Source organism: Salvelinus namaycush, chromosome 9 (genome assembly GCF_016432855.1).
Source record: "Salvelinus namaycush isolate Seneca chromosome 9, SaNama_1.0, whole genome shotgun sequence".
Taxonomy (NCBI): domain Eukaryota; kingdom Metazoa; phylum Chordata; class Actinopteri; order Salmoniformes; family Salmonidae; genus Salvelinus; species Salvelinus namaycush.
In genome coordinates, this window is record NC_052315.1 from 19,558,553 (window position 1) to 19,572,283 (window position 13,731).

Sequence of the window (13,731 nt, forward strand, 5' to 3'; positions counted from 1 at the left end):
AAACATCCTCCCTCTGTGGTTCAGAACAACCTGTACACAACATGCCGCAACACCTTAAAACGAATGGCGTGACTCAGCAAGGCCATCTATACCTCCCTCCAGCCCTGCATTCCCCCTGCCTGGCCCGGCCCGGCATGCTCCCTGGGGGAGTGCAGTGACTGGAAATGACAAGATGGGTGACCCAGAGGTTACTCATATATTGTTAGATCCCACTATTTGCATCTGTCCGTTTTCAGACACAATAACAATGCTGGGTCTTATTCAGAGACCAGCGTTGGCTGGTGGAGGAGGGTGTTGGGAGGAGGAAGTGAGAAAACGTAGAACAGAAATGTAAGAATGTACTCCTCAGGGACCTGGCCAAGACATCGCCTCCCCAAAGACAATATATGTACTTCCTCCAGGACAACATGGCAATCTTCTCCTCCCTCCTATCCTTCCAGCTGGGCTATACATTGATTTTGAAATGGCCTCGTAGCACTGTTTCACTCAATTGGCTCCAGCCTATGTGGAAAACAGTCATCGGGGAGACCTAGACCTAAAGCTTGACTCTCGGCCATTGTTTTGTATTGGAGGGTCGGTCAGCTAGGCAGGTTTTGTGGATTTGACTGGGGTTTATGCTTCAAAAGTGGAACAAAAGGGTGAGGTGGGGGAAGGGCAGTGTGTGGGGGATGGTTAGGTTAGGGGGCTTGGTTTCATACAAGCATCAATGAGCAAACACTCACTATAACATACAAAGGACTGGACAATCCTTATTTTCCAAACTAAAACAACATCAAGCAATAGCAGCTAATGAAGCTGACTATAACCAGCCATGGTAAACATTACTCTTCATCGACCTACCATATTTCTCATACACAGACATTACATCACTATACTCTGTCTGAGTTCAAGCTCGAAGGGGCATTTTCTCATTCTTTCATCAACAGAAGAAAGCCTCTTAAATACAGTTTGCTCCACAGAGACACAATCCCAGGCTCAGCTCCGCCTAAGTCTATCTCGGGCAGACAGAGGGAGAAAACCAGCCCAGTCTTGACGGACTGTCAGGAGGTGGTGGCTTAATGGAGATTAGATGTCAGGAGAAAATTTGCCTGGGATGTCAAGCAGAGGAATTAAGGGAGCCAATGCCCTTGACAGAGTCCAGCCTATTCTACCACAGTCAAAATACAGCAGGACATACAGTCGACTGCAGGCAGCAGGCAGGCACTGGGCAGAGAACAAGACTTGCAAACCACAGCACATTCAAATGATAGGGCCATGGATGAGTTCCGATAATTGGCCTTCCTTTCCATAAAACACTTTCTATCCTACTCCACGAAGTCTGAAATAGATCTCTCCCGGGAAGCCACCCGACTGGGCAGGGTGCTGAGTACTCCTCCAGAAGCAGACTAGAACTGTTATAAGCTGGGCTTCTATGAACACACTGGACTTCCTGGCACATTACCTGATCTCCAACCTCGACCAGACCACACATATTTGGGGGGAGGGAAGAGGGTGAGGGAGGGAGAAGCTTAAGCTACCAATTTTCCGAATGTTACCAGCCAGCCACTAGCCTGGCTATTTTGGAATACGGGGGGTATCTGTTAACCTATCAGACACTTCTAAGAGCTCAGTGCATTGATTGATTTTTGATAGCCCCCAAGTTGGAGGAGGAAGCGAATGGGAAAGCTTGTGTTCCTATTTTTTAATCTTACCCGGTATCTGTAATCTCTCCCCAATCTATATCGTCCCTTTCCGCGTCATGAATTATAAAGCAGGAATCAATTCTCCCTGATAGAAACACATCAGATCAGTTTTATACTGGCATTCTTATTTTACTGGGCTTTCATTCTTGTCTGTGCATATGAGCCCATTGAATGACTCACCAGGCAATAGTTCCACCAGCTCACATTCTTACAGTAAAGTCTTGGAGACAAGAGGCGCGCTTGATGAAGAAGAAAGTCATACCAAAATGACTCAAAATGACTATAGGTCTTAACTGCTGTATATGCCCTTTCCTACCCCCCCCCCCGCCCCCCCCCCCCTCGAGAGGAGGAGAGGCGAGGCCGATAGGCTTTGAATACAGAGCTGAGGCAAGTCAGGGTAGAGACTGTTTGAGGTTGGCACTGTTGAATTATGGGAAAGCCTTGACTAGTGGAAACAGAAGTCAGTGTGGGCCGCCCAGCAAAGGCGTACCGCATGATGAGAAAGGCGTGCTTCCAGCACACCCAACTCCCACCCACCCACCCACACAAACACACTCACTCATCTGTCGTCACCGCTGTGCTGTGAGCAGGCAGGCTAGGCGCTGAGCTCACACACACACTAACGCCAGGATTTCCAGTGAAAAATATCAGCGGGAGAGAAGCCACACTGAGGTTTTGACTTGCTACTATGTGTTTTACCAGTACGTGTTTTCTGTCCTCAAACTTCATTATTTATTATTTCATTATCTTGACGTTAGTAGGAAGTAAAACTTGCTACTTCAATAACACATTCACACAACCACCAAATATAGGTGTGCTACTGGTCCATTTTATGACAAGGTCTTATCTAACATTAGTAACATATTTTTACTGCAACTATGTGCATCACAGACTTAACAACAGACCTGGAGTAAGTCAGCTGCTGAGACAGTACGTCATCGCTGTTGTCAGTGCCATCGACTCTCTCACCCGCTGTGAGGTTGAGGAGGTGAGATCAGACCTGATCCCTTTACTTTCACTACTTTCACTACTCACACCAAACCACTGACTCATATTCTTACTGTATTTCAACAGTTCCACAAAGGTACATCAAGTTCACGGGCACTATGTACTTAACACCCATCTGTCAATTTAATTTCTGTTTATGAGTTGAGTCTATCTGTGTTGGCTTCGTGGAGGCAGCTCTCTATGGTGAGGGGAGAGCCAGCCAGGGCATTGCAAGGATGGGGGTTTGACTCAACTCTCAATCAGTTGGGTGGGGTTTGCCTGGGCTTGCCTCCACACACACACACACACACACACACACACACACACACACACACACACACACACACACACACACACACACACACACACACACACACACACACACACACACACACACACACACACACACACACACACAGCGTAGAAGTTGCCAGGAGACCAGAGGGTGTTGGTTTTAGTATCCACAGTGGCCAGCTTGCTTGTTTAAGGGGCTAACATTAAACATGGAAAGAGCCTTGTGTTCATCAGCAGCCTCACTCTTATCTTAGCTCTTCTCTAAACTATTTTTGACTGCTCCAGCTTGACATGCAAACAGATCTCATTCACTTTAAAACATAATTCTCCATGTTTTTCCAGGGGCAACCTGTTAAAGTTTCACATTAAACCAGGAGGATTTCAAATCAATTATGTAATAATTGTATGATTTCTAAAGCAGGTATACTAAATGATCTATTCATGAAGGCCACTTAAATAAAATTACTTGAAAGAGTTCTTACCTGAGTTTCTGTTAAACTCTCCAAAGCTTGCATCACTGACTGTTCTGGTCTTGATGCTTGAGACTTCAAAGAAAGGACAAGGAGAAAAACATGATTTACTTGTAAGCCTAGTAGACAAAGGAGAAAGGCTTGTGCATTCAAAGATATGAAGGAGATGAGATCAACACAGACTTAATTACCTACATTAACCTGTCTGATATTAATAACACTTTTATTATCTTGAGGCCAAAAAACCCACCTGGGTTTATAGCACAACACACACGGTTGAGGTGTCTGATTATCCTTACCATTAAGCCTGCTTCAACTGTAGGTACAAGTGTTAACTTGCTCCCATCAGAGATCCCGAGGTCCTGGAGTTTTCCTGAACTCAGACGCCTGAGGGGGAGAAAAAAACACCATATTAGTTTACAGCCAAACTGACATTTTAACTGACTAACTCCTGCATTTAGGAACACTTCCGCCTATTTACTGGATAGCCATTTCATTTGTCACTCTGAGTGGTCCTTTTCAGGACCTCATCAAGTCAAAAAAAAATAAGTGGAAAAAAGTTAATGTCATGTTCAGGTTGATGAATGATAATGTAATCACATAGACCACTAGCATTGTCACTTTAACGTCACTCTTCTTAACCGTGACAGTAAGCTAGTGGAAGAGTTGCTTTGTGAAAAGCCTATCCTACTGTATTGTACAGTGTGAACTAAATGTCACCTCCAGCTGAACAAAGGGAGTCAGCAGCGCCTAAATTCAGCTATTTGGAGAGATGATTAAAAAAGGTACTCGGTTTTAGGGGATGATTTGATTTGGAGGCGATTATTCTAGGGGGTTGTGGGATGGTTGTTATTTAAAAGAAAAACAATGCGACAGGGCGATTTGCATCAAGTGACAAAGACCTCCCTTATCATACCACAGCTCTTACATTGTCATTTAAAACTTCTTGGGGATATAGGGGGTGCTGTTTCGACTTAGCGAAAATTGGTCTCCAATTAAACTGCCTAGTACTCAATTCTTGCTCGTACAATATGCATATTATTGTTATTATTGGATAGAAAACACTCTCTAGTTTCTATAGCCGTTTGAATTATGTCTCTGAGTGGAACAGAACTCATTCTACAGCACTTTTCCTGACAGGGAGTGAGATTTCAGAAATCTTGGCCTCTGGTCCCAGGTCAGTTTTAATGTCCCTGTAAATGCTATGAGGATACAAACACTGCCCACGCCTTCCTCTAGATGTCAGTAAGAGGTGACAATTTGAATGGAGTCGATTGCGCAATCAGGGCCTGTATAAAAGAGCACAAGGCGGAAGTGGCTTTCTTTTCCTGCTGCGCCTGACGCACGATGGACGTCGGACTGGCTCTCTTTCCAAGCTTTGGTTTAGCCACTTATATATCGCCGGTCATGTTTTTACTCGTTATAGGTGTTAAAAACATCATAAGGTAGTTAATTTAAACCGTTTTATAGCAATTTATATCCGTTTAGTGCGATTTTGAGGCATTTCTTTGTGATGCACTTTGAAGCGCCGGGCACGTTTCCAGTACCGGTCGAACGTTAGTGGCCATTTCGACGGACAAGAGGACATCTTTCGACCAAAAGACGATTAGACCGGAGAAAGGATACATTGCCCAAGATTCTGATGGAAGATCAGCTCATAGTAAGAAATATTTAAGATGATAAATCGTTGTTCTGTAGAAAAATGTTAAACGCATATTCCGCCATTTTTTTTGGTATAGCTTCGCTTGGCGAACCCTGTATTGCACAGTAAGGATAATTTTAGAAATGTAATTCAGCGATTGCATTAAGAACTAATTTGTCTTTCGATAGCTGTCCAACTTATATTTTTTTAGTCAAGTTTATGAATAGTTATTCATTAGACAAGATCACTGTCAATGATGGCGCCTGACATTTTCAGGCCAGTTTTGCTAGTATTCTCATTGTATAACCACGTTTTTTTGTGGCTAAATATGCACATTTTCGAACAAACTCTATATGTATGTTGTAATATGATGTTACAGGAGTGTCATCGGAAGAATTCTGAGAAGGTTAGTGAAAAAATTAATATATTTTGGCGATGATAACGTTATCGCTCTCTTTGGCTTGAATCAATGCTCGGGTAACGTTTGCACATGTGGTATGCTAATATAACGATTTATTGTGTTTTCGCTGTAAAACACTTAGAGAATCTGAAATATTGTCTGAATTCACAAGATCTGTGTCTGTCCATTACTATGCGCTGTGTATTTTTAAGAAATGTTTTATGATGAGTAAATTGGTAATACACGTTGCTCTCTGTAGTAATTCTAGTCGCTTTGGTGAGATTTGTGATGGTGGCTGCAATGGCAAACTATGATTTATACCTGAAATATGCACATTTTTCTAACAAAACCTATGCTATACAATAAATATGTTATCAGACTGGCATCTGATGAAGTTTTTTCTTGGTTAGTGGCTATTTATATCTTTATTTGGTCGAATTTGTGATAGCACCTGATGGAGTAAGAAACTGATGGAGTTAGAAAAGTGGTGTCTTTTGCTAACGTGGTTAGCTAATAGATTTACATATTTTGTCTTCCCTGTAAAACATTTTAAAAATCAGAAATGATGGCTTTATTCACAAGATCTGTATCTTTCATTTGGTGTCTTGGACTTGTGATTTAATGATATTTAGATGCTACTATTTAATTGTGACGCTATGCTAGCGATGCTAATCAGTGGGGGGTGCTCCCCAAGTGGGACGCAAGCGTCCCGCAGTCCCAGAGAGGTTTTAACGCACGAAAATCCGACTCAATTGAAAACCGACTAAAACAGTTTCAGTTTGCTTTAAATAAAAAATGTGCAACACACGATTGTAAAGCGTTGTTAAACTATCGTCATATACTCAAGAGCTCCCCTTTTCAAAATGGCAATTATGTTCTCTCCATTCATTTGGGATTGTCTCCAGAGGGTTTCCTCGTAATAAAACGTGAGCAGAAATCAGTGAATATGCGTTCGCTGGTATGCAAGGTGATTGTAGAAAGTTGTGTGTAACAAAGGGAGAAAAAGGGAGAAATTAGAGGGATGCCTTGCGTTCGTCTTCACCTAACCTTCACACAACACTAACCATGGAATACAATGGCGCACCCCACTTGCGTATCGATAGCATCAATTAGATTCTAAACCCAAAGCATCAGCATAATTGTGTATTTATTTAAGATCAAATACAATGGTCAGACGGTAACTATATAAATTAAGTAAACATGAACCATTGCTCGTATGCATTTCATTCAGCAAATGCATAAATCTTAGCTGTTAATAATTTGTCAAATATATTTAATCAGTAATGGTATTTATAATGAACGCTGAAGGAATCAATACAAGTATGCACCACAAGTTCCTCATCAATAGGCTACGGCTCCAAACCGTGACTGACCAGTTTGCGTTTCCATGCCTAATTCCAATACTGGTAACACTGGTCAATATCGTCTTCCCTTGAATATAATGCTGATACCCAACCTATGCTATTCTTGATCTCCACAATGTTCTACCGTTTAAATAAATGCAAAATATTCCTGTAGACATCAGAGATTTGAACATCGCAAATACCATATAATGTATACATATGTTATACCGTATGACAGTGGGATATACTGACGTTTATAGATGTAGTCTACTCACGTTTCTTTATGTAGAAGGGCGAGTCTTTCTTTTGGTACTTTGAGTCTCTGAGAAAGTCTTCTCTTCAGTCCTTCCACAGTCTCCTCCAGGGGAAGAGCGAGCTCGAAGCGTGTGCCGGTTGTGGAATGGATATACAAATTCATGGAGGGTTCACTCGGGACGGCCTCGCAAGACGGAGCCCCGCGGCTGGTGCAGCTCCGGGCGCTAGGATGTTGGTCCATTCGATAGCCTGTTGTCAGGGGGGAGACAATGCGAGTTGAACGGGGTTGGAGAGAAAGAGCCGACCCTTTACGCAGTGTCCCTTGTTTTCAGAGAGAGAAACTGCTTGCATTCAAAAGAGAGAAAGAGGCTCTCTCTCTCTCCTGGTGCCTTTCTCTGTGTGCCGAGAGGTTGAATAAACCGGAGTCCTCACTCTTCTGATACGACCATGAGAATATTCCCAGAACTAGTCTTATAGAGAAAGGCTTTATTGCGCTTTTCTTGTGTATGCAACTTGCTCAAGAGAGGTTCCAACGACTACTCCAAATGTTCCAGGTTTTTAAACGCTTCAGAGGTGAATGAATGCCAAGCAGCAATACAAGTATTTGTTTCACAGGGAATATGCCACGGACCATCAACTACGCAAATAACTATTGCCTTTCTAAGAGAACATGCGCAACACAGGCTATAGCTTTCTGTCCTTATTATTGTTTTAAATGCATGGGACTGAAAGCTGCCTTGAAGCCAAATACAAGACCTACAGAATGCAAAAGCCTTGTAAGATTAATATTGTATAGCTATCCACTGGGCACCCATGACCACAGCAGCTCGAATGAAAATCGACAATGAACATTGTCTCAAAGTAGCTCACTTCCACAACGATAAAAAAAAATACACTCACAGTCCGCAGACATTCTACCCAACCACAAGAGAAGTTCTCGAAGACGTAGTTGATCTAAGCCAATGGCAAAAGTAGATTTACACCCACGTGGCGAACAGATGCCTCCCATTTTCTCTCCCACACCATTTTGTCACAAATAACCAATCGGCTTGAAGGGGGCCAGGCCTTGGCGTGTCAAGCAATAGGATCGTTCCAGCACTCAGGCAACTTTAGCCATTCATAATATATTAGTCACAGAAGATAACTCTATATGTGGTGGAATTTCAAATCCAATACCGAAGACTGCATTAATGAAAACATCCTACCTCATATTCTTACATAGATAATTTATGTGGGTAGGCCTTTAAATGTAGGACTATGTTTTATTCTAGGTTATGCAGGCTACAATGGCAACAATGCACGTAGGTTGCACAATGCACTTAAATTGCCACATTGTCCATTTCCTATAACTATGTCACGAAATGTACTATACAATGTTGCGCAACTTCAGGTTACACACGTTGGGTATCATCGTCATTACTAATAGTACAGTGCTGACGTCATCTCCTTCCTTCATCTGGCTGCATCCAAAACCATTAAAGTAAATCGCGCACGGTATGCAAATTACGCATTAGATGGGGTATTCCCTTCAGGAAGTGCGGTTCTTCATCAGCTCTTTGAGATGTTCTCGGGATATAATGTACACTGGAGATATACAGGGTTCGGTTCCTACGTCATGCAATTCCTACAATCAGCTTTACAAGAAAAAGTGGCAATATTGGCTACTCACTTCGACAGCACATTCTGTGCGTAATTGCGCATTGCCAATTGCTGTGAAACTATCCCCATGTTTATCCACTGACTTCTCTGAATGCACATACTATTTCTTCTGCAACATAAACTCACATACCCTACTTGGGCAACTGCTATACCTGTCAACCCCTAAATGTCACAGACATCAGGTTACTTAAAATAACTGTATTCTCCAACCACAGTTTTAAGCCGATCCTGAAAAAGCTTACTTTGACCGAATCATGGGCTACATAGCTTTAAGAGAAACGTTTAAAACGGGCCGCTTTGACTACTGTAAATATCGTAGCCTACATAGTAAAGTGTGAAATATGTATTCCACGTAGAGCAAATGTTGACAGAGTTTATGATAGGAGCTTGATAAAAACAAGATACTCGCTCGCCATCCAGTGGTCAATGGAGGCACTTGGGGAGTCTTAACTTGTCTATTTGTTGTTGAAGGTGTTTATAACACATTTCGAATGAAAAATAGGCTAGCCTACCGGCAATTTCCCTCTGAGTACAGCTGCAGCTGACTAAGGTCGGTCTGGATAATGATATAATATCACAGACTCTGCACTTGGCATCTACATAGAAGGTAGGCTAGGCTGTGTTGTCGGCTTATAATTGCATAACATATGGATGCCTGCTGTCATCAGCTATCCTATAGGTCAATAAAAAACACCACATTCACTGTCTGCAGATAACACCAATTCCATTGTCAATATAAATTTCATTATTAAGTCAATTGGCTACATGTAGATGCATAATTTAGAAACTCTTAGAAGTTGGCAGAACTCCATTTGAATGCAATGCATGTAACCAAAACAAACGGTGAGACAATGTATCAATGTCAGCCCCAGGTGGCCTTTTATAAACATAACAAAGATAAGAGTTACATGTCCAAATCTAACCCACTCAAATTTCTAACCTTTATTCAAAGGTAGGCTATTAAAACTTTAGAATCATCAATGTACATAGACTACTCTTAGGTTTGACATGAGTCCAACGTTTGAATGTAACTTACCAATTATTGTGGCGAGAACTTTAAAGCTTTGCGATAAAGCTTGGGTTTTTCCAACACGTTTCCCCAGCTTTTGCATGTAAATCTTCCCAAGCTATGAGAAAGACTGAAGTAGGCTATATCCAGATAGGTCAGTAGGCTATCCACTGTGACAGTAAATTCGCAGACAAATGTGTGCGACTCGACTGTAGTAGTAAGGACAGCTCTGTACTCCTCTTGCTCACTGCTTGAGTTCCAGTTGTCCTAAAATGCCTGTATGACGTTTACCCACCAGTGTCTTTCGTATTACAAGTGCAATTCGGGAGGCGAGACACCTTTTAAACGTGCCCTCTCAGTTATGGGTGGAGAGTAGACTACGGTTCTTGCTATGTCAGGATGCCATTTAAGGTAGCCACGGAATTCTTCCTCACATGAGAGTTCGTTTCCAAGATCTACTGCCTAATTCGTTCTCCACCTTTGGAAAGAATGTGCTTGGGCAAAGCTTGAAATCATGCACGGGATTTGTAGTGTCTGTGATTGCGCATCTATTGTAGTCTAAACAAGGGTAAGGACTTTTATCCCGAAGAACAAAAACATAAATCATATTCAACTGAGTTACGACCTTAACAAAAAGTAAACGAAGTAGCGATTTCGGGAGGGGGTGTAACCTTCCACTGACGACAGAAAAAAAAGAAAAGAAAACATCACTAGGCAACCGGTGCAGAACAACACAATGCATGGATACAGCCTACCTGAATATAAATAAAGGTTTATTTGGCAAGGGACCAGTTCTGCAGTTAATGACTTCCAGGTTGCTCCTCAAACAATGGCAATCCTATGCCAGGAATCATATCTTGACAGTTATTACACATTAATACAAGTGATTCATTGTTCATGTGGTAGGCTAAGACCAAGCCTTACCTGAAGTCCACAAGTAGATGTGATACAGTAAATTGCTATGTAGATAGTAATGTTAGATTATAAGTAGTTATATTAATTTGTGTCGTGTGTCAGCATGGTAGCACACTTTACAAAGATGCCAATATAGTTTGAAACAAAATGATTTGATAAACCCGATGCCCCGTATTTCCTTGAAGACAGGGGACACAGTCTTGTTGAGGCAAGTGAGGCTGAAGTGTTTCAATGATGAACCCACAGGCAGAGACGCTGCAGAGATGCCTCTAAACGAGTCACAGTCCCAAGCATCACAGCATGATGAGTCAGCCTCTCCCAGGACCAGACAGAGGGGGGTGGGGGGTGAGAGAGAAAGAGAGAAGGGATGAGAGAGGGGGGATGAGAGACAAGCACCACACTGCTGGAGGAGTCTGAGAGATGCACTACATGACCAAAAGTATGTGGACACCTGCTCATTGAACATCTCATTCCAGAATCAGGGGCATTAATATGGAGTTGGTCTGCCCTTTGCTGCTATAACAGCCTCCACTCTTCTGGAAAGGCTTTCCACCAGAAGTTGGAACATTACTGCGGGGACTTGCTTCCATTCAGCCACAAGAGCATTAGTGAGGTCAGGCACTGATGTTGGGCGATTAGGCCTGGCTCGCAGTCAGTCTGTGTTTAAATACATCCCAAAGGTGTTCGATGGGGTTAAGGTCAGGGCACTGTGCAGGCCAGTCAAGTTCTCCCCGATCGATATCGCAAGACACTTCTATATGGACCTCGCTTTGTGCAAGGGGGCATTGTCATGCTGAAACAGGAAAGGGCCTTCCCCAAACTGTTGCCACAAAGTTGGAAGCACAGTATAATCTAGAATGTCATTGTATGCTGTAGCGTTAAGATTTACCTTCACTGGAATTAAGGGGCCTAGCCCGAACCATGAAAAACAGCCCGATACCATTAGTCCTCCTCCATCAAACTTTACAGTTGGCACTATGCATTTGGGCAGGTAGCATTCGCCTGGCATCCGCCAAAACCAGATTCATCCGTAGAGCTACCAGATGGTGAAGCTCGGTTCATCACTGCAGAGAAAGTGTTGCCACTGCTCTAGAGTCCAATGGCGGCGAGCTTTACACCACTCCAGCCCGCGCTTGGCATTGGGCATGGTGATCTTAGGCTTGTGTGTGGCTGCTAGGCCATGGAAACCCATTTAATGTAGCTCCCGACAAACAGTTATTGTGCTGACGTTGCTTCCAGAGGCAGTTTGGAACTCGGTAGTCAATATTGCAACTGAGGACAGACAATGTTTATGCGCTACGCACTTCAGCACTTGGCTGTCCCGTTCTGTGAGCTTGTGTGGCCTACCACTTCGCAGATGAGCCGTTGTTGCTCCTAGATGTTTCTACTTCACAATAACAGCACTTACAGTTGACCGGGGAAGCTCTAGCAGGGCAGAAAGTTGACAAACTGACTTGTTGGAAAGGTGGCATCCTATGACAGTGCCACATTGAAAGTCACTGAGCTCTTCAGCAAGGCCATTCTACTGCCAATGTTTGTCTATGGAGATTGTATGGCTGTGTCCTCAATTTTATACAACTGTCAGCAACAGGTGTGGCTGAAATAGCCAAATCCACTAATTTGAAGGGGTGTCCACATACTTTTATATATGTAGTGTAAGAGAATACATTTATGGCACTGAGCACCACACACACAATATGGTGAAACACTGCTCCTATTGAAGCTCTGAGGCTATAGGCTACCTCATGATTGCACACAACCCACCCGCACACACACACGCACCCACCCACACACACACCCCCCCCCCCCCCCCCCCACACACACACACACACACACACACACACACACACACACACACACACACACACACACACACACACACACACACACACACACACACACACAGATACACACAGATACATATGCTGGTTGTCCAGTGTTTACAGGACAAAAAAAGGGTTTCATAATCAAACAGCCTGTTCTCCTCAGGGGGCAAAAAACGTTCTTGGCTGAGAAGCGGGCATTTGTTTTAGAGGGAGTGACACATTCTACCATCGCCCTTTGCTTATTTCTTAAAAGTTTAATCCGTTGGGGGAGGGGGGTTCTAAGCTGGCATATGGAATTGTTTAAAGAAGGTCATATCATAGATCATTTAGCTAGAATTTTAGGATCCCTTTAGGTATCTTCCAAAGATATGTGAAGTGAAGTGATATTTTTTGTTGTTGGCACAAAACTAGCTCCACACTTCCATTCATTGTATGGGTTACCTTTAGACGAGTCCTGTGACACTTGTGGTGGTCGTAGAGCAAAACGGAGAACACCATCGTGTTCGTGAGGGTCTCCCCTTTCTACAGTGGGGTCATATTTGTAGCCCAAACGGTTCAAACGCTACAGACAAAAGTTTGTACATCAGCGTTACCGACTTCAGACGAGTCCCGTGAAGCTTCTGGCCAAACCATTCGGATGTTACAGACGTTTTTGTGAGAAGACCAATTTTTGGGATGTCTCCTGGGCTGTCAAACAGCACTGTAGCTCTGCCACTTTCCACCGCAGATGCGGAAGAGCGACATAGGCGGATGAGGTGGATTGAGACACAGCCCATATAAAAAACATATCTAGTTTAAATTGCTGGATTTTGATGGGGATTTTTTAATGATGTTACTTAGATTTACGGGTCAATAGACTCTAGGGGCTTATAGGGCAAATATTATCATAGGGATCAGAAGATCATAAGAAAACAGCCATACAGACGGATTACTGTATGTGGTTGGGTAACCATGTGTAGGCATACTAACAGAGTTACCATATACAGTATACAAAGCAACTTCTCACATACTTCTGGACAGGAAAGAGTTTATTGACAAGGGAGCATGGGAGTGGCGTGGGTGGGTTGTAAACATTTCACATTTGATATCAGATGTGTGTGACAGTGAGTGTGAGTATGTTTGTGGGAGTGTGACACTGTAAACGTGTGTCTGTGTGTCTGTGTGTTTGTGTGGGGCCTGTGTGGGCATATGTGTGTGGGTGAACGGCATTCCAGTCCATCAAAGTCACCAGTGGGCCGCCCTCGGCTTC

At 43.2% G+C, this 13,731-nt stretch overlaps 1 protein-coding gene across 1 annotated transcript in view; it reads right to left on the bottom strand.

Annotated features, from left to right (window-relative positions):
- The window catches only part of LOC120053798 (midnolin-like), a 31,531-nt gene extending 21,489 nt beyond the window's left edge, over window positions 1–10,042 (bottom strand). The window contains exons 1-4 of the mRNA XM_039001054.1: window positions 9,769–10,042; window positions 7,094–7,322; window positions 3,733–3,820; window positions 3,446–3,508 (exon numbers count right to left, since the gene is read on the bottom strand). Of these exons, the coding sequence (XP_038856982.1) occupies window positions 3,446–3,508; window positions 3,733–3,820; window positions 7,094–7,322; window positions 9,769–9,844 (456 nt within the window). The 5' untranslated portion in view covers window positions 9,845–10,042. The remainder of the gene's footprint in view (window positions 1–3,445; window positions 3,509–3,732; window positions 3,821–7,093; window positions 7,323–9,768) is intronic.
- Window positions 10,043–13,731: the final 3,689 nt, after the last annotated feature.